We start from the raw sequence: 20,546 nt of genomic DNA, 5'->3' as shown, positions 1-20,546 counted from the left end.
CTTGTTTATTATAAGGGGAAATACAAAAAATCTACAATCACTGCGGTAGCTCGTCCAGAGGATGAAATGCATTGCGATTGATACTTGATTTATGTAAACTGTCCCTGCACACCATGTTTGTTAATGACAATGTCCTTTCCTTGGGTAAAATTATCAAGGTGCGTAATGACGGCAAACGAAAGCACTCCAGCGTAGTGCGTAGAGTTCTATTGAGGAGGAGAGTGAAAGATGGCGTCCTCAAACAATCCCCGCAAATTTAGCGAGAAAATCGCTCTGCATAATCAAAAACAAGCAGAAGAGACTGCAGCTTTTGAAGAGGTGATGAAAGATCTAAACATTACCAGAGCTGCGCGGGTAAGTTTTTCATTCATGTAGATTTTTATATGCTGGTTCGCCTAGCCTGGCTATCTGAGCTCCAGCTTCACGCGCTAGCTGCAGCAGCTGCAGCATGTTTAACGAGTTGTTTTTAGCCAGCTGTCAGAAAACCAAAATGTAGCTCGCTAACAAATTGATTTACCCAATTCGAATTGTTGACTACCGCTATACACTACTAGTATGACACAAAAGGCCATCTAGCCAGTCCTTAACTATATTGTCAAGCCAATTTGAGGATGTGCTCCGCCGTATTGTCTTTTGTTTTGTTGACATTACTGGGCTAGACTATAGCACCAGTACAGTAGTAGGCTAGATCTCAGCATGAGACTTGAATTATATTAATTTACATCATATGCCTGGATTGACATGGTGGATAGTGCTATATATGCCTAACAGTTGAAGCAAATCTGCGGGACGTTCGCTGTCAAACACAGAAGCCAAAGACATGTAGCTAGCCTGCGATGTACTGTAGCGAATCATAAAATCCGTGTCTAGACTAGTCTGTGCATTTGTGAGCATTTTTGCCGAGCATAATATTAATCGGAAAATGTATTGTTGTCTATGTTGCTAGGACATCTAGCTAACAATGAAAACGATGAAGCTACGATGTTGCACAAGACTACTAGCAGCTCATTCACAATTTTTTCATCAGACTTCTAGTAGTAAATGAGTCATGCAGAAAATGGAACAACTTTCCCCTAGAATTACAGATGGGCGCATAGTTTAACTAGTGAGGTCGTTGAACCAATAACAAGGTACCTAGCTGGTAATGTTCACCTTTCAATATATATTTTTTTTTGCCAAATTACCATGTATATCCATTCATCCATTTAATCACGAATTTGTTGAATGCATCATTCATGCAACTGCAATCCATTATTTAAACATAAGGAATATTATGTGGCCTATAGGCCTACATCATATAGAGATTCTCACATGACTAAATGGTTTCAGGCCGCACCTCAAATAATGATTTAATGTTAAACCCATCACTGAAAATCGGAATACAGATTTTGAAATGGATTAGAATCAGGTGTTCATTACTTTAGTCAGCTCAACATTTGAGAACAGGTATTCTCATTCATATTAGCGATTTATAGATACAAGATAAATACATGGATTCTACAAATGCCCACATTTTCTCTTAATTTTTCAACTCTGTTACTTACTATAAACGTTAAATACACCTATGTATATCAGTTATTTATTCTCATTTTTCATGTATAAGTTTAATTGTTTATTCATTCTTTCATGCAATTTTACTTTGCACAGTTGCAGTTACAGAAGACCCAGTATTTGCAACTAGGGCAGAATCGTGGACAGTACTATGGAGGCTCACTGCCCAATGTCAATCAGATTGGAAATAGCAACAATGACATGCCTTTTCAGGTGAGCCCACAGCCTCTCTATCAGTTGGTATAATGTGGTTCTGATATTCACCATTGACAACTAGACATTCTGTAGCAATGCTTCAGTTACTAGCAAAAAGTATACCAACACACTGTAACCAAAGGAAGACAATTTAAAAGCTCAATCTCAAAAATCCCAAATACAAGTATGTCATTGCTTATCATGGCTTTCCATTTTGAAATACATTTGCCAGCATCAAGATGTAGGCCCAAAGCTTTACCCATTCGAAATAAGAACATGTGCACCATTTATATCAATGCTTTTTTAATTGTACTTGTACTTTGAAACAAAATTGAAAATAAAACAGTTTTCACACATTATTGGTTTGGTGTGTCCTCTCCAGAATTCTGTGTTGGACACCAGTCGAACCACTAGGCATCACGGTCTAGTGGACCGTGTTTACCGTGACCGGAACCGCATCGCTTCACCCCACCGCCGGCCAATCTCTGTTGACAAAAATGGCCGCCAGATATCCTTCCTCTGCTTCATTTGAGAAATTGTTGTCAAGCGTTTAAAAAAAAAGAAAAGATAAAAATTGTCTTGCACAACGATATTAGTTGTTGAATGTACTGTATTCGAATTGATAGCAAATGTAGCCCTCATGTTTGCTTTTGGTATTCTTTTATACAAATATGGTAGTTGTTTGCCTTTTCACTACCCTCCTTAACAGAACTTTACATCGACAGCTGCCCCTATGGCTCCGTGTATCTCTCCCCTCCACCTGACACCAGCTGGAGGAGGTGAGTCCTTCTTGAAACATGAGAGAGGGGATCAATATGCTGCTGAAGCAATCACCTATTTGACCACTGTCACTTTTTTGAAGGCTAACTATGTCTCAAATTCGTTTGATCCGTTGAATTTTCCGTCTAGTAGTAGTGATTCTAGTTAGTAATTTATATCTACCTGATACAGTACATTGGTAGCAGATACATACTTCTTTTTGCAGAGGTATTCTGTTGTCTATTAGACATCAAACACTATTATATGGATGAAAATAAATCTGTAAAACAAAACGGCAACTACAAACATTCTCCAACAATCATCCATTTGTTCAGTTTGCTACATTGTGGTGAGCTGATGTGAAAATCAGCAAAGTCACATTGACCGAGCACTTTCACTTTAGGTGTGTTCAATGTGCTCTCACTTCACCTGCAAATTCCATTATAGATACTTACTGTTCTGAGCACAACTGATGTACTTGGCCCACACACACAAAAAAACAAAAAAAACAAAAAATAAATAAATGTTGACCTGGATTGGATCTGACACCCTCAGGACAAATTCAGACTCGGCCTTACACCAGAGTGCGATGAACCCTAAGCCACAGGAAACGTATGTGGGGGGATCCCAAGAGCTCCAGCCCAAGCGAGGTAATGGAGGATTTGGTTACTTAGAGCCTGAACCACCCTGCATTTATTAATGCCCAGTTCTATGAAACCGTAGCAGTCTTGTTATAATTCAACAGCATGCTCTTGCAATATTTACGGTGCACAGTGTTAAAGGTTGTCGATTTGATGCTGACTCCTTTTCGGATTCATTTAGTTATGATTGAACTTGTCCATGTAGGGATTAACCTCAGTGGTTGTTCTCAGTGGAAATGACACAGGAACACAGATCAATACTGATGCACTGACACTGTTTTGGTTATAGTCCAGCTGGAACATAACTCATAGTGTTTAAATGACCATTACAAGAAAAACAATCCTTGACCATTGCTTCACGCTTTCTGATTATTATTTTTCCGCCTTCTTTCTTCATCATCTAGTGTTGCTGTTAACAGTACCTGGGACCGAGGAGTGTGAACCAGATACAGACGAGGATGCACAGAAGCAAATGTGGGATAATAAAAAGGTATTAAAAAGTCAATTGAAAGTTTGTGTGCCAATTTTGTTGTTGTTGTACTGGACGAGGAAATACTGAAGGGTTTATTTTGCTGCAGAATGACTCATCGAGACCCAAATCCTGCGATGTCCCAGGGATCAAGTGAGTGCATCATGTCTGCGCTTTTATTTTATTTGTTTATCATGGTGTATTATTCCCGCTTTGACGTATTGATACTGAAACGTTGCAAAAGGATGGTTTAAGAATATAACAATTTTTTCAAGAAAGACCCTTACTACACAGTCTCTTTCTCTTGCTCTGTGTGTCCCCCCCTCTCACCCTAGCATCTTCCCATCACCCGATCAGGAAGTGAACACATCTTTGCTCCCCGCCACACACAATACCGGCGGCTCGCTGCCTGACCTCACCAACATTCAGTTCCCCCCACCGCTGCCCACCCCGTTGGACCCCGACGACACGGTGGCCTTCCCCGCCCTCAGCACCTCCAACAGCACGGGAAACCTGACCACCAACCTCACCCACCTAGGCATCAGTGCCGCCAGCCACGGTCAGTACTGTTTTGGCTACCACTGCATCACTCCTGGTATATAATGAACTTGACAAAGAACAGTCACGGAAGGCTGGCAGAAACATTCTTTTTTGGCAGCCTTTCCTGCCTATAGTGCATCCACTGACGGAAGACAGATGGGATCACCAATACAAATGAGTATGTTCATGCTGTACTTTATCACAAGTGACGCCTTTGCTTACAACCCTATTCTGTAGGGTTGGTATTGGACTCGGTATGACACAAAAGACTTCACTACACTACAATCGGTCTGAAAAGCGAGCTTAGTCGAGTATACATCTCCATCTCTGTATGCGGGTGGCAGTCTAGTTAGCACGTGCCCATGTGTCTAACAACATGTCTGTGTTCTGTCCCCACAGTGGGGACGGCCTCCTCTCAGTCCGCCATGACGGTTTCAGCCCAGCGTAGGCTGCCCACCGTGGTGCCCCTAACCCTCAGCGTAGACCTCCAGCCTCAGCCTTCTCCCCAGCAGCTCTCACCCACCCTGTCGCCTCCCATCAACATCACGCAGGTCAGACGATGATGATGAACGTCCCCCTCGCACACCCGCCACTGGCCAGTGTGGCTTATATATGTACATATCATTCAATTTAGCTGCTGCGGCTTATATAACGGTCCGCCTTATAGTCCGAAATTACGATATATTGTAAAAACTTTTCATTTGCTCCTTTCTATGACTCATCGTCAATCGGGTTGTGGTCATTTATAATTCGTTTTTGCTCAAATTATTTCACCCCTTTTATTCTGGAAAGTACACTTTACCAAGAGTCCTATTAGGTCACCATTCCCACTGCAGTGTATAACCACACCCCCCCTTCTCGTGTCCTCAGGTGGTGCCAATGGAAACCTTAAGCCTGGAGCAACAGCTCTCCCAGTACCCCTTCTTCAGCCAGCTGACAGCCCAGGCCCAGGCCCAGGTGCTGAACGACCTGCACCTGCAGCAGCTTCTGCCCCAAGGCATCAGGCTGATCACCCTGCCCCCGCTGGCCACCACCGCCTCGGCCACACAGGCCTCCCCGGACTCTCAGATCCAGACCAGCGCAAGCATCAACGTCAATTCAGTGAGTCACCTGGTTTTCAGGGTTTTTTTTAATTTATTTTTTATTGCAGATGTGAAACGGTAACGCCACATTGCACAGTTGATGTCTTGGAACATTCAGACGACAGACTTGTGGCCTTTTCAAATGCACACTGCCTGTAGCCCACGTTTTGTTGCGGTTTGTGGACTGTAAATGGTGGTTGTGGCGAGCCTTGATTTATTCATTTATGTATTTAGTTTCCTTTTTCCCCCCTCCTTTCTCTCTTGTCCATCAATATAATGTCATTAGTCAGGCATTGATCAGTGCAATAATGAAGATAAAGAAATGATTTTACAAACACCCCAAGATTGTGCTTGTATATAGTAGGCTTAGCATCTCAGTACACATCTGAAGTTCTACTTCCAGTTATTGTGCAGCTGAGATATAAAAAGAAAAAAACTGCTGACAATCTCTTTAAGGGTCTTCTGTTTTTCTCAAGGGTGTTTTTTTCGTAATAGGGCCCGGAATGGTGCATTTCAGTCCTCTCTATCGGAGTGTTCTGTTACTTTTCTAGAGCTTTCCTCTGGCTAACCATCTTCCCTTCAACAGTACCGTAATCAGACTGGCTCTCCGGCCAATCAGTCTCCAACCTCCCCTGTCTCCAATCAAGGCTTCTCCCCTGGCGGCTCGCCTCAAGTAAGGGCGCAACCACCGAGCTGCTTTTTGGGGGAGGGCTTTTCGCAGGGAACTGGCTAAACCAATTAAACTGCCTTTCACCCCAGCCTAATTCTATCATCCATAGTGTCAGCAAACGCAACCCCCCCCCCCCATTCCCTCTCCTGACCACATTCAATGGTTTGCTTTTTTTTGTTGCTCCTAAAGGTTCTACCGTGTTTTTGTTGAACGGACTACTGTCCCTCTCCAGTTTTTAAATATTATATAAGCACATTCGCGCTCGTTTCATAGAATGTTGACGTCTTTGTGTCAGTGACCAGATTTCAAGACACTTGTGGGAAAAATACTAGCATAAGGTTAAAAGGGTGGAGGCCAGAAATACTACGTTTCTCAGCTGCCTGATCAATCAAGGTAGTGTTTGAGGTATTGATTGCAGCTAACTCTTGGTAAAATCTCCTTGTGGTGTTTTTTAACACACAAAAAAACATTACAGAGACGTAAAGAAGGTGTGTGCTTAGTGTATCTTTGAGGTTCCTATCCATTCTATGCATTAAAGGTAGGTGAAATAGGTCTAGATAAATACAAATAAAGATTTGAGTGCAATGCCCCCTTTTAACAGTTGTGCCTTGTACTGTATATCCTGCTCCATTGCTTTTGTGACTGTTCCAGAAGATTGTGTTTGTGCCATCATGAATTGTGTTTCACGACAGTGCTTGAAGTGGCTGCCTTCTGAATTGCCTCCTGGCTGTGCTCTGCTGTGTTCTATGCCATTGCTCTTGTGTTCTCTTGTGAGATGAGATGTCTATGAAAGGTTCGGTTTGTTAACATTTCAGACATGCTATCCAACAATCCCGTCATGATTTGTTTTTGAGTACATATTTGAAGCACCTTTTGTATCAAGTATGATTGTTGATAAGCTTTGTGTTTTGTCTAACAGCACATTTCTGTGGTGGGCAGCATCTTCGGAGACTCTTTCTATGACCAGCAGCTGGCGTCGAGACAAACCAACGCTCTTTCCCACCAGGTGAAACAACAGTGTCGAATGTGTTGCAAAATCATGCCTGATATTGCTCTACACGAAGAATGACCCAACGTTTAACCTTGTATGTTGTCCAGCTGGAGCAGTTCAACATGATTGAGAACCCCATCAGTTCCAACAGCCTGTACAGCCAGTGCTCCACCCTCAACTATACACAGGCTGCCATGATGGGGCTTACCGGGAGCAGCCTGCAAGACACCCAGCTGGCCTTCAGTAGCCATGGCAACATCCCCAACATCATCCTCACAGGTACTGTAGCAGAAAGGGCCTATTAGCAACTCGGTCGCGGAGTTCATCATCGACTGCCATGCACGCTTATGCGAGTTCTCAACCAGAACTCTTAGCTTTAGGTTTTTTTGTGTGTGTGTGTGTGTGTGTGTGTGTGTGTTTTGGATGTTATGTGTTAATTGTCGCTTGTGAAAACAGGTTTTTCCATTTGTGCACATGCAATGATTGAATAACATTTTCTGCAATGTTGAATTTCAGTCACAGGAGAGTCTCCACCCAGTCTCTCAAAAGAGCTGACCAACTCGCTGGCCGGTGTTGGGGATGTCAGCTTTGATGCAGACTCTCAATTTCCATTGGATGAACTGAAAATTGACCCCCTTACCTTGGACGGACTGCACATGCTCAATGACCCTGACATGGTACTTACCGACCCTGCCACGGAGGATACATTCAGGATGGACAGGTTGTAAAGGTGAAACAGACTGTGGCCGCCCCCCCCCCCCCCCAAAAAAAAAGAACAAAACATGTGAAGGAAAATAAAATCCACACTTGGGTTCAGTCGCCAGGGGAAGCTAAAAGGCATGGTGTGGGCGACTACTTTACCCAGTTGCATGGCCCTTCAGCCTCACCCAGAACTTGTTCAGGCCTTTGATACGATACTCCACCAAAACTATTGTGTGGGTTGAAGGACACACAATGCCTTTTTGGGTGGTTTGGCATTGCTGTCAATTTCAATGAGATTGTTGGTCCCTCAGCCAACCTGCTGCGTTTACTATACAACATTATTTCCCATACGCATACAAAAACAACAAATAATCCCCCAAAATCACAATTGACAACTGTTTGGGAAGTTTAGTTTTATTTTAAGGAGGTTGGGGTGGTGGGGGGCAAATAAGACACGAGGACGGTAGGCACCACCACACCAATAATGAATGCTGTGTACGATGTGTGCAAATACCACAGCCAAGCTGTTTCTACCCTTGATTGAAAGTCATTGTCTTTCCCAACTCACATCACATTTAAAGCTTTATTTTTACTGACAACCAAATGTTTATATTTTTGTCATGTATGTGTTTAATTTGTGTGCATTTATATTTATTTAATTATTTATTAAGTTGAATTTGTTTTATATAAATATAGAATTCAATTATTTGTTTGATGCCAAATTGTTCTGCTGTTGTCCTCTTGTACAAACTGCACTGATTTAATTTTGTGTTTATTTATTCATTGATATTATTTGTCTATTTAGTTACATTAAGGAGTGCAAATCCTCCCCATATTTGCTCTTGAACTCAAACATCTCTATAAATATATATAAACTAGGAAAAATGTACATCTTAAAATTAACTAACTTCTATCACTCATAAGAAAAACTCTTTATTGTGCCAATTAACAACTTTTGGTGACTTTATTAATAACTGTTTAAAAGACTACTTCCATGTGTTCTTTTTAATGTTAAGCAAAGTATAATTTAAAATAGTCTAATTGAAAATATAGAAGACAAAGAGAAATTCCCCAAGAGTATTTGTTTTCACTGCTGCTTGAAAGAGTAAATCCAAATATAATTTAATCTTTTGCTTATCTGACAAAGGTCACCTCTACTAAAACCTAGAGAGAAGCGAACACAGAAATCTTACCTATTGAACTTGTCACTGTGAGATCACCTAATTTTGCCTTACATGAGTATTATACTGTTTTAAGTGTCTAATTAATGTGACAATGTATTTTCGTAACTTCTTGTGACATTTTCTTGTATTTAAAAGGAACTCCTAACTTTCAGTCAGTGACAATATTTGTGGTTATGTAGAGTAAGGTTTGACAAAATAATTGTATTGTATTTTGTACTGGTACACTTTTTAGATAAATTCTCAATGTTTTGTAAAAAATGACAAAAAAGGTTGGGTTATAAGTATTTGTGATGGAGAGTGCAAATATGGGGAGGGGTTCTTCTCCTTAAAGGGATAACATAAAGCATTTCGTGCTCCTTGCTGTTAAAAATAATTTTTGTAGACGATTGTTATAAGAAGTTACTTAATATTATTACAAGGTTCTCCTTTCAGGGTAGACCTGACTGCAAATTAGATGAACCATTCCATTTTTTACACCCCCCAAAAAAGAAAAAAACATTACATTGCATGTTTTGACCACACAATCAGAAATGTATTGGAACAAAAAAGGCCTTTACATTCTTTTTTTATTTTATTAAGAATGTGGAGCAGAAAATATCTTTAACGCTCTTAAAACATATTTGGTGTTTTCACTCCTGTATTTGCATTTTTAGCTTTGTTAAATAATTGTATCATTGTCAGTAGTGTCAAATCACTCAATGTTTTTACCAATGCCATAATTCTGAAAGAAACACCTTTTTGGATAATTTTGTTATTTAAATATGAGCCAAACTTTACGTTAGGGATGAAAGTAGCATTTAGTGATTACAGTATTAGTTTGATAGACTTGGAATTGTATACACTGGCATTCATATTTTTTAAGTCATACCTATGGTTAAGTGCATAAAAGGTTTTCCTTCAAACTAGCTGTAGAACATCCCATCGGTGCAATGTAGTATATACAGTAATACTTGCCTAAATCCCAGTAAAGGAAAATGGAAATTGTCAGAATTTTTTAGTTATAAGGAATCACGGTTTATTAACTTCAGACCTCAAAGTTGAAGAACTATTTAATGTCATTTTTGACATTAAGTTTACATATGTATATTTTTGTTTCTCATTACAAAAATTATCCATATTTGTTTTGATTGTTTTCTATATATAAATGTGATTCCTATGCAAAACTAACAATTGGACCATGACACTAGAATATAGGACATCATTATTCAATGTAATGTTCAAGTCATAAACCTGTTAACGCATTACCATGTTCCAAACCCAACTTGCATATTATAAACCTGTTAACGCATTACCATGTTCCAAACCCAACTTGCATATTATAAACCTGTTAACGCATTACCATGTTCCAAACCCAACTTGCATATTAGGCTCTTCTGTTGGATTTCAGTACCATTCAGATGCCAAAATATGTTTGTTTCAGTTGATTTTATTTAATCCCATTGCATACAATACATTCTGACAAATCGTGTACATATGCTGTAGCATAAACTAAATGCATGATGAACATGTTCAGTGAAACCTGGGGAAAAAGCCTTCATTAGCTGAGCAGATTTGATCCAAATCATGCGACATGTAAAATACAGCAACATCCGGTTGACAGAATGCATGTGTGAGTTGCTATAAATTATTTATTCAAAACAGTTTACTGTCAGATGACTATGTTACCTCTATCTGCATAATGCTAATTCATTGCTGATATAAGAATGTATTTGTGTGACAATGTAATAGATTATAGCTGTTACATAGAGTTAATTTAACCTTTGAGTCCCAGTTGGATCAGAACCCCACCTGCCACCATTGAAATTGGCTATTGTCTATCATGAGAGTCTGCATTAACTTATTGTACACAAACCTACAAGTTTTCAGTGCTTTACAATTTGGCAAAGTTAATGGAAAAACATAATTTCTCTCTGATGCTGACTTAAAGCAGTTAAGCACTTGCACTAATTGTTGACAAACCTTGACTTGAACCACAAGTAAAAAACAAACATCCTGCCATTTGCAAGACATGTTAGGTGTTGTAAGCAATCCTGATCCCTAATATTTGTGTAAAAATAAACATATATACTATTACCTTTCTTGTAGGGGTATGGACACTAAACAAGGCCAGCCAATTGGTGAGGTCAGCTTGCCTGAATTGACATTGTTTACCAATGTTAGTTATCATGATTGTGAATGACGTGCCATGTCAGGCTTAGGAAGGTGTAGTGTGTAATATATATATTGTCTATATTGTGATGTCTTTAGTCTGCTTGTTGCTTCGCACTTTATTTGTGACGTCCTGTTTTAGAAACAGGGACTGTTTGCCCTTTGTGAATGCTGACTGTTTCCCCCCAGATGTAATCTGAAGATATATTTTTGTGCAAAAAAATGCTATTTCTCTTGTCTTCTCCTTTGTAAACTTAGGTACTTTTGATCTGATCTCTGAAACAAATTTCTTATATTTGGGATGCAAATCTAGAAAGGGCTAATTCCAATGCAGCTTGTTCTCCCATCATGTTGAAAAGGAATAGCACTCCGAATGTATGTTTTTTTTTTGTCCACAGATTTCCCATAGTGCTCTACATATCCATGTAATATGTTAAGTGGGTTAATGTTGGCCCTAAGACTTCAGGCTTAAGAAGAGTTTTGAGTTTTTACTCAGCATACTTCCATTGTCTGACTGTACTGTAGAAATTGCAAGCCACCGCTAACTATTCACTTAGCAGAAGCCAAACTATTTTTACTCAACATTTAAAAGACAAATATATCAAAATGTGTTGTTCAAGCACAAATGTAGAGTGTAATTTGACACAAAAATCATGAATTGAAAGTTTCTGACTTTATTTGGTACTTGGAACATTCACACAGCTGCATATACATCTGTAGCATTTGGAGGTCTTGAAACACCCGACAACTGAGAACAAACCCTTCATCAAACTATTGTTCTGTAAATCATAATATAAGACGTGAAGTATTTATTTGTTGCTGTGTGACTATGTGATCCATTTGTTTATAAAACTTCTTGTCAATGGAATTGAATGTGGGAGGTGACCTTTCTCTGTACATAATTTCAATTTGCAGAATATATCAATAAAAAATGTCTGATGTCATTTTACAACACTAACACTGTGGTGTGCAATGCAGACATGCATGATGTTTCAACTATATATATATACAATTATATCACAGTTATGTTATTTATATTTTGTAATCTTTATTTCTGTATGTTTTTAAAAGATTATTTTAAATATCTGTGCATGCTCATGATTTCAGCTCCAAACATATGGTTCAAAGTACAAAACTACAAGGTAGTATATATGTTGTTTCCTTCTTGAAAGCTGGAATTGATTTGCTTAAAATGAAGCCACATAAAAGCCACAAAAAAATAAGCCACATAAAAGCCACAAAAAAATTAAGCCACATAAAACTGTACAACAAGTAAATAGCAGAGGTAGTTGAGGTTCTCTGCCATTCTCATATTTAATCAAAATCCAAATGATACATTGGTCATTATTGACCGTGTCGATTAATGTGTTTGAAAAAGGCCTCGTGAAGTAAGACTAGATTCTTCTGGATTCTATATTTTACATAAAAATTATGAATTTGGTCCAAAGGAAAAAGTCACAAACAGTCAAACTGTGCCACTACGTGGAAGTGAAGAGTATTTCATGAGAAGATGGACATTTAAACTGTCCCCTATTCAGTTACTAATTGTATGAGATGACATGGGACATACTTCCTGTTTTGTGTGAGAGTGGGGGTTTCAAAGAATGTTGCGAATTAGAATGTCCCTCCAGAGTTCTTTTGGGAGGATTTTTCAGAACCCTTTAGAGCTGCAGCTGGACCTGTTGAGCTCTGTATGTGTCAAAATCCTCAGGTAGAGTGTCTACAGAAGGAAGAGAAAGTAAGCAGGAAATCATCATAAGCCTAAATGTAATCATTGTAATGTTCTGTACATGGAGGGTCCACAATACGCAGTCGTTTCTTACGTTTATCTCGAGCCTGATGTACCAGATGAATAGGGGTTTACACTGTAGGTACATTTCTCTACTAGGACTTGGTTGCTATGTAACTGACTTGAATGAAGCGCTAGCATAGTGACAACATTGCAAAGGATGTTCTTTTTGAGCCACTTCTTTTTCTCACCGTTGCAGCGATAGCGAAGGTTTGCCCAGATGATGTTTTCCTGGGAGAAACAGAAGACCCCGAGTCGTCCTCCTCTCATGGTGCTGTCTATGATGATGCCTGTGTCGGCCACCATCTGAGTGCCCTCATAGAAACGCACTCTGAAACCGTGTATACAGAGAGATAGCTGTTAGTGCCACGCAACCACCAATCTTGATTAGGCCATCAGATGCATAATGGCCTTTTCTGTCAAGTGAGAACAAAGTTGAGGTATTCAAATTAAAAGTCCAATTTGCCTATTAATTTTTTCAGGGCTTTTTTTAAATTTTATGCCTACCTGATGTAGCCGTCTTGGGGCCTGTGTTGGAGGAACCAGCGGTAGGATGTCTTGTCCTTCCAGCCCACGTTGCGAGCGTCTTTCCACAGGAGCTTCACCTGGTCGCTGGTGTCCCCCGTGTGCCACAGGGAGTTCCGCAGGTTTTCTCCCGGTCCCGTGGTCGACTTCACAGCCTTGGCAACAGCACATATGCACAGGTAAGCTGCTGTCAATGCTGACCCTTTGCTGAATAAGTCATCATTTTGGGCTATCGTTTCTGTATCTTTGAATGTTTGCTATATGACACTAGGAACGCAGCTTAAGGTATCACCTTACCTCCCGCACCTCGTGAACCTACAACGATTTTTGATACTCACATAAATCCAATTGAGTAAATAGTTGAGTTAAGACACAAATCTGTAGAACATGATCTAATTCGCTCACCTTTACTTGTATTTCAGACAGTGTTTACATCTGCATACATTTATTCACAGATGAAAACATCCAGAATTGGCGAATGAGGCTGGGTACCTTCAGTTGGATGCCTGGTTCTGCCACAGCCCTGAAGGGGTTGGCCTGCCAGTAGATCTGCTCCACTTGTTTCCACATCACCACGTAGAAGCTGGAGGAGTCCTGGTAGCCAAAGATGAAGCCTGCATAGTCGTCGTCGGTTACCGTGTTTACATGAAACGTCCCTTCAAAATCGACACCGCTGAAAGCAGTGTAACCTTGAGGTGAGGAAAAAGAGAGGATATTTTAAACATTGACAGGCAGAAGCCTTATAAAGGGGTCCAATTTTTCGGTTATAGTTTACTTTTTAATAGGTTATCGTGCTTACCAACAGCCAGTCCAGGATCACTATTCATGGTTTGAACAATCTCTCTTCCCTTATAGGGAGGAAATGACAAAACAAACTGTACAATGCAATTTCATGTGTGACAGTACTATAATATACTTTTATATATAGAAAACGAAAGGTTTTCTGAATAACATGGATTGACGTTTTACCTGGTCCAGTACTACCCAGTTCGGGTCTATCTGTGCGTCGCCCTCGGGGTCCAGCACTACGGTCTGGTATTCCCTAAAGTCTGTCAGAGTGACCTCTGCATTCTCCGGGCACACGTCAATGGTGTCGATAATTGTGTCGTTGTCAAAGTCGTTTTCACACACGTTGCCTACGCCATTGCCTGTTTTGAGGGGGGACATTTACCTAATTTGTGATTTTCATGATGAAAAACTAAAACACGTGTTTACACATCCACGAGACATCCATGCATTCTTTATCTTCATAAGCGGCAGATAACATTACTTAGACTAATCATTGAATGATGATAAACAATATGAGTTACATAATGAGATTAGACGATGAAATAGCTCCATATTCACCGTCGGTATCTTCCTGTAGGGGATTGGGGATGAGTCGGCAGTTATCGGGGCCTGGTGGCAGGAGATCCGGAATGCCATCATTGTCATCGTCGTCGTCACACTCATCCCCGAGGCCATCCCTGTCAGTGTCTAGCTGGGAGCTGTTGATCACCGCGGGGCAGTTGTCGTTAGAGTCCTGGTGCCCGTCCCCATCACTGGAAATGGAGTAGAGTAGAGTAGAGAAGGCTGCATTGCTGAGGGGAGGTCATCGTTTTGTACCTTTTACCAACTGCCATACAAAATCATTCAAACTTTAGTTTCAATTGGACTTTTCCTGGTGACTGAAGGGTACAATTTAAAGCCACATTATGCTTTATGTTTCCTAAGAAATGATTAGATTCAACTTTATTGTCATTACACAAGTACAGGTACAAGGCAACGAAATGCAGTTATCTTGTGTTTCTGAAGTCTGCAGAAACATAAACCAATAGTTACTGTCAAAAGAACTTGCATGTCATACCTGTCTTTGTTATTGTCACAAGGATCGCCAATCAAGTCATTGTCCATGTCCAACTGAAAGAAAAATAATATTGTTCTACATGTGTGTAGTCTACCACTGAGAAGAAGGTAGGATTTTACTCAAGTATGGTTGTTGGTAATCAAACCTGATCGGGGTTGGGGATATAAGGACAGCTGTCACAAGCATCTCCCACTTTGTCTCCATCACGATCTTTCTGGTCAGCATTAGGAACCCTTTTGCAGTTATCCTTCTTATTTAAGATTCCTTAAGAATACAAGGTGTATTACGTTCAGTTTGTCATCAACAGCAAGCACAATGGGTAAAACTGATCCATTCATTTGTATTATTGATGAGTCCGACACACGTACCATCACCATCAATGTCCTCGTCGCATTCGTCCCCCAATCTGTCAATATCGGTGTCCTTCTGGTCATTATTCTTGATCCCGCGGCAATTGTCACAAGCGTCTCCGAAGTCATCCTCGTCCACATTCCTTTGGTCAACATTGGGTACCAGCACACAGTTGTCCTAGGGACGTATGCCAGTCTTTTTGTTTATTAAGTTTTTCTTTTGAATACATATTTGGTATATTTTTGTCATTTGTAGCCTCGACGGGTGTGATCATTCACCATGTCTTCTTCATTTATACTGAACCCGCCATAAACATGGTATAAACTGTCGTTGCATAAGATCGTCCACGGGGGATGTTTGCACCTGTGTATTTAGGATTCCATCGCCATCTGCATCGTCATCACACGCATCTCCTAATCCATCAAGGTCGGCATCTTCTTGTCCAGAGTTGGGTACAGTCAGACAGTTATCCTGGAAAGAAGATACACTCATCATACTTGATGGCTCTCGATGCCAGACTTTTGGAACAGTGCCACTGCTAATGGAATCTCATGAAGATGCTTTTACAGGTTTGTGCATCTGGGGACAGTTCCTTCCCCTCAATTCCTGTTGAAATTCATCATGTCTTTATGAGAGACATAAACACACTTCACCTTCAAACAGTTTCTCTCGGAGCAATCCAGTTTCTCATCAGGCAAGCCATCAATATCTATATCAGGGCCACAGAGGTAGCCATTACCAGCCCATCCAATGCCACACTGAGAGGAGTGGAAGAGTCATATGAACACATTAAGCATATGGATGGTGGACAGAAATCAATTTAACATTCAGTTACACAGAAAATACATTTAAATTAATAGATTTCCAATACGTGCCATCACGAACAGTTAAATTATGCAGTTATTTTAAAATGTTAAATGCCCAACATGGAAAACTTTTATAAAAATTCAGAACCCTCATGTTGATGGCTCTTTTGGATGGAAATACAAGAAATTATTCTTACTTTGCATTCTATCTTTCCTTGACGATGAACAATACATTCTGCGCTGGCGTGACAGGGATTTGGTTGTCCGTTTCCACACGCTCTCTCGGGTTTACAACCACGGCGCTGATCTCCAACGTAGCCTTGCTTACAAGGGCCACACCTAAATGAGCCCTGAAACAATACAGCAAAGCTAATTTTACAAGTCTAGAGTTTTAATCTAGTAACATGAAATATGGATTTCGAAATAGCCCTTACAGGGTTATTCACACAAGCAGAATGTTCCACACAGCCTCCATTCTTGGGTCCCTCGCATTCGTCGATATCCTTGCAAACCTGGCAAGGGGGGACAGAAGTAAGAACACAGTTCATTTACAAATGACACTGCAGGGTTGTGAAGCTAATAACCGTCTTTACTTGGGACAAAATGGCTACCTGTTTGTTAGCGGTGGCATAAGAGAGGCCAACTCCCTGGACCTGGGGGCCGGTGTAGCCTGCGAGACACGGCCCGCAACGGAACCCTGGGGATGTGTTAATGCAGCGCACACCCATGTGACAGGGCATCACGACACACTAGGAGCACAGAAGCACACGAGAGCAGAGTGGCGTCAACAACATGTTCCATGTAGGTATATAGTGATTAAATGCCATGTTAACCCAGAGAATGTGAGATGCAAAATCAGGTGCTGAACGTTAGGGCTCGTTTCCCAGACATGGATTAAGTCTAATCCTAGACTAACAATTTTTTTTCTTTGTTTAGGACTGGGCTTAATCCATGTCTGGGACATAAGCTGTCGAGCTGCCACATCTGGATAAAGTAATCGACCACAGAAGAACACTGTTTATATTACAAATTGGCAAGTTTTCCCAACCTCATCCACATCAGTGCAATGGGTTCCATTGCCCACCATACCCTCAGGGCAGGGGCCACACTTGATACCCTCAGCTGTCTGTGTACACTTGACCCCTGGGTGACACGGGTTGGGTACACAGGAGGGACGAGAGGGCTCAATACGCATGCCTTGGGAGGGAGAAACAGTCACAGTCAATAACTCCCTCCTTTCACACTCCAGGTGTTTCCTCTATTCTTAGGGGAAATATCTCCCTCTACTGTATGTGATGGAAACTACATTTGACCTGTTCTTGTTGACGCTGTTAAGAGTACTCACCACAGGCCTCACACTCCATCACTGTGTTCTTTAGAAATACAGTCTCTCTGATCTGTATGGAGATAGATTAGAATGAATAATGTTTTGAACATGTGACAAATAACAAGTAAGAAAATAAAATAAGGATAACCAATAAAATGAACAGTAACACATACCTAAAATGTCAATGTACAAATAATTAAATACCCTTGTCCATAAATGCTATTTAAAAAGTTGTTCTACGTCGGAAATAGAAGCACACCAGTACTTCAGTACATAAGACTAAAACAAAATAAATTGATTTACCTGTTGTTTGAGAAGTTCTTTGATCTCTGCCAAAGCATGATTCGTCCCCTTGATCTGACTGATAATTTCTCCATCTTAGAAAGAAAGGTAGCAATTGTACATATTGGCATTTTAGGTTTCGTTTGTTACCATGTGACCGTGTTTGAAATTAAATAGAAAACAGAACTGAATGGTTGACCGTTTAGGGCACATTTAAAATAAGCAGAAGGAGACTTGTGTGTGGGGGTAAACTGATCAGATCCCAAGCTTTTTCTAAAAGATCCATCTTTATGAACAGGCCACACGGCCCCTTTATCAAACACACATTTTTGGGTCATTTAGCAGACGCTCTTATCCAGAGCAACTTACAGTAAGTACAGGAACATTCCCCCGAGGCAAGCAGGGTGAAGTGCCTTGCCCAAGTACACAACATCATTTCGCACTGCCGGGAATCAAACCAGCAACCTTCTGATTACTAGCCCGATTCCCTAACGGCTCAGCCATCTGACCTCCATACACACCTCATCTCTCTTTCTGTCGTCCTCTGAAGTCATCCTTAGTAAGCATGTGTGGGGATGCACTGTGCAGATGTCCCATAAAACAACATCACTCTCTGCTCATCCATCATCTTTACTGCCTGAGCTCCCTACCTCCAAGCTGCTATCCCCTGATACAGAAGCTGGCCATCCACAATTACCGTTAAACTGAATGACACAGAAGTTCCAAAAAGATGTTTTGGACTTCCCAGACTTTTTGTTCTGTTGTACAGAGCTGATTGAACCTCAACCAGGCATTATATTTCTGTATTATAGTACGGTACCTTAACAGAAGCATAAATGGGACATACTGCGTGCTTGAGCTTCAGTATTTGTGGAGTTCTAGTTTATGGACTTTTCTGAATGTTGGATTTATGGGGGTTTGCGGTTTTGACCCCTCCGTGGAGGGTGGCTTCAGCTGAACAGACGAGCCTTGCGGAACATGGTATGGCAGACATGTTGTGGAAGGAAGCTACTGGTTGCTGACTAATTGACCTGGCTCTCGTCTCTGGGGAGCTGTATACTGTAGTGTCAAAGTCTCTTGGGTATGAAGGTAAAGACATATGGTCTTTTCATTAGCAGCATCCATGTTTGTAGAGTAAATTCCGAGCAGAAAGCTCCAGAGACGCAGGAGAGATACTAGCTGGAAAATACTGACAACTTCCAGGGAAGGTCCATCAAGTTTCTAAGATGATTTTTCAGGTTTTTCAGAGCTTGAAAATACATTAAAAACAAGTGAACTATAATGCAATTCATGTAGTCAAGCATTCAATTACATCACGTTCATCTCTGATCAAATATAATCAAATCGACCATAGTACCATTCATATGCATTTTGTCAATGTTACCATTTATGTTAATTGTTTATGTTATTAATCAATATTTCATTCAAATTTTTCTTTTTCTTTTTTACTTTGACAATTTGCCATGTAAACAAGGAAGAACTTGACATGAGTTCGGGAACAGGTAAATAACTGGAATAATATACCTGGAACAAACGAGCAAACAATTATAAAATATTATTTCCTATGCGACAAAGGTGAGAGAAGAGAGTGGAAACATTTACCTCTCTGACCAGTCACGTTGTTACAGCACACACTCAGAGCTCCGATCAGAACCAGTATCTTCAACATGTTTTATCCTCTTGCAATGTCTCTACAGCGTTTGCCTTCAGCCTAAGGCGTGGAGGCCAGTTGAGGGTCTGCCCACTGTCCTTTTGTATCCCTGGTCTTCCAGCTGGATTTAGGTAAGCTTCTCCTGTGTCAGGTCTGGAGGTTGGAGGAGAGTGTTTTCTCTTTCCTCCTCCCCTTGCTTTTATACATCTCTGTATAAAAGTGACTGCCGTTCCCTCCGCCTCTCCAGGAGATCTTCTGTAACCCTCCCCTCTGGATTGTCCACGTAGAGAAAATAGAGCCCATCACCTTGCCTTGCCAAACCCACAGTGGTTTTGACTTAGAACGGACTGTTAAACTCGAATTCCGTAATGAGTCTAACATATCGGTGTTCCTGGACTAAGATTAAACACCGGTCAAGAACCAAGAGTCACCAAATGGAGAAGAATTTTTAAAGCTGGATTTGTTTCCTTTTACCCTACCTATTGTATACACTCATTCCAGTGAGTGTAACATATTTCCACGTTTACCATAGATGTCATTAAACACTGTAATTACACACATTTCTTACACATTTCAAAAGTCATTTCTTAGATACTCAAGTTCCTGAAAGCTTCCTGAGAAACTCATTTTGCCTATATTGGTTTGTATGTTTTGTGTCTTGTTTGCCAGTGATGGAACCAGCAGATGTTGGTTGCATTCCAAGGAAGGCACCCCTGAGGTCTTGGTATGGTGCACCTTGATTGGTGCTTATAACTTCCAGTATCTGTATCCTCTCTCCCTGCCCAGCCCACAGCATGAGAGAAGCCTTCCTATGGCCCTTAACTGGAAAAGCAAAAGCAAAATCGTTTTAGACTTCTGTCAGACAAATTATTTTTGAAATGTGTCTGCCCTTCCCTGTAGATATCGTACTAGGGAACTAAGCTGTAAAACTATTTAATCTCAAAATCTATTGTCAGCTTGGGTATGCATTTGTTGGTGGAATCTGTCACTTCCTGAATGTGACTGAGAAATGTGTCTTTTCTGTTGGAGGGACTGTA

At 40.7% G+C, this 20,546-nt stretch overlaps 2 protein-coding genes across 3 annotated transcripts; one reads left to right on the top strand and one right to left on the bottom strand.

Annotated features, from left to right (window-relative positions):
* Positions 1 to 207: 207 nt before the first annotated feature.
* Positions 208 to 10,424, top strand: crtc1b (CREB regulated transcription coactivator 1b). Of its 2 annotated transcripts, XM_084676402.1 has the most exons (14): positions 208 to 354; positions 1,648 to 1,764; positions 2,129 to 2,256; positions 2,466 to 2,525; positions 3,061 to 3,155; positions 3,551 to 3,636; positions 3,725 to 3,768; positions 3,951 to 4,174; positions 4,555 to 4,706; positions 5,026 to 5,256; positions 5,824 to 5,910; positions 6,827 to 6,913; positions 7,006 to 7,177; positions 7,415 to 10,424. In XM_084676402.1, exons 1-14 carry the CDS (start codon positions 229 to 231, stop codon positions 7,624 to 7,626), a joined length of 1,821 nt encoding a protein of 606 aa, XP_084532528.1. In that variant the 5' UTR covers positions 208 to 228; the 3' UTR covers positions 7,627 to 10,424. The 2 variants fall into 2 exon arrangements, with proteins under 2 accessions (XP_084532528.1, XP_084532529.1); XM_084676403.1 differs by lacking the exon at positions 5,824 to 5,910.
* A 1,166-nt stretch (positions 10,425 to 11,590) lies between these two features.
* comp (cartilage oligomeric matrix protein) lies at positions 11,591 to 19,672 on the bottom strand. Its single transcript, XM_084676397.1, has 19 exons — positions 19,461 to 19,672; positions 17,880 to 17,953; positions 17,595 to 17,646; positions 17,298 to 17,446; positions 16,861 to 16,998; positions 16,684 to 16,761; positions 16,447 to 16,599; positions 16,097 to 16,201; positions 15,807 to 15,914; positions 15,461 to 15,620; positions 15,238 to 15,356; positions 15,093 to 15,145; positions 14,594 to 14,787; positions 14,216 to 14,394; positions 14,046 to 14,094; positions 13,739 to 13,935; positions 13,229 to 13,401; positions 12,913 to 13,052; positions 11,591 to 12,652 (listed from the first exon to the last, which is right to left on the bottom strand). The coding sequence occupies exons 1-19, from the start codon at positions 19,525 to 19,527 to the stop codon at positions 12,594 to 12,596; spliced, it is 2,247 nt and encodes a 748-aa protein (XP_084532523.1). The 5' UTR covers positions 19,528 to 19,672; the 3' UTR covers positions 11,591 to 12,593.
* Between the last annotated feature and the right edge of the window lie 874 nt (positions 19,673 to 20,546).

The sequence above is a fragment of the Hypomesus nipponensis genome, chromosome 16 (genome assembly GCF_054491055.1).
Source record: "Hypomesus nipponensis isolate SF chromosome 16, ASM5449105v1, whole genome shotgun sequence".
NCBI classification, from domain to species: domain Eukaryota; kingdom Metazoa; phylum Chordata; class Actinopteri; order Osmeriformes; family Osmeridae; genus Hypomesus; species Hypomesus nipponensis.
This window is presented reverse-complemented; position numbering and strand designations above follow the sequence as displayed.

Bases quoted from the DNA above. Each gene is read 5' to 3' on its own strand.
- crtc1b (XM_084676402.1), top strand. From the start codon at position 229: ATGGCGTCCTCAAACAATCCCCGCAAATTTAGCGAGAAAATCGCTCTG. The intron at 2,526-3,060 runs GTGAGTCCTTCT...TGACACCCTCAG, and splicing joins CCTGACACCAGCTGGAGGAG to GACAAATTCAGACTCGGCCT. The intron at 3,637-3,724 runs GTATTAAAAAGT...ATTTTGCTGCAG, and splicing joins AAATGTGGGATAATAAAAAG to AATGACTCATCGAGACCCAA.
- comp (XM_084676397.1), bottom strand. From the start codon at position 19,527: ATGTTGAAGATACTGGTTCTGATCGGAGCTCTGAGTGTGTGCTGTAAC. The intron at 14,395-14,593 runs GTGAATATGGAG...CCCTCAAAACAG, and splicing joins CCTACAGGAAGATACCGACG to GCAATGGCGTAGGCAACGTG. The intron at 13,402-13,738 runs GTACCCAGCCTC...GCTGTTGCCAAG, and splicing joins AACCAGGCATCCAACTGAAG to GCTGTGAAGTCGACCACGGG.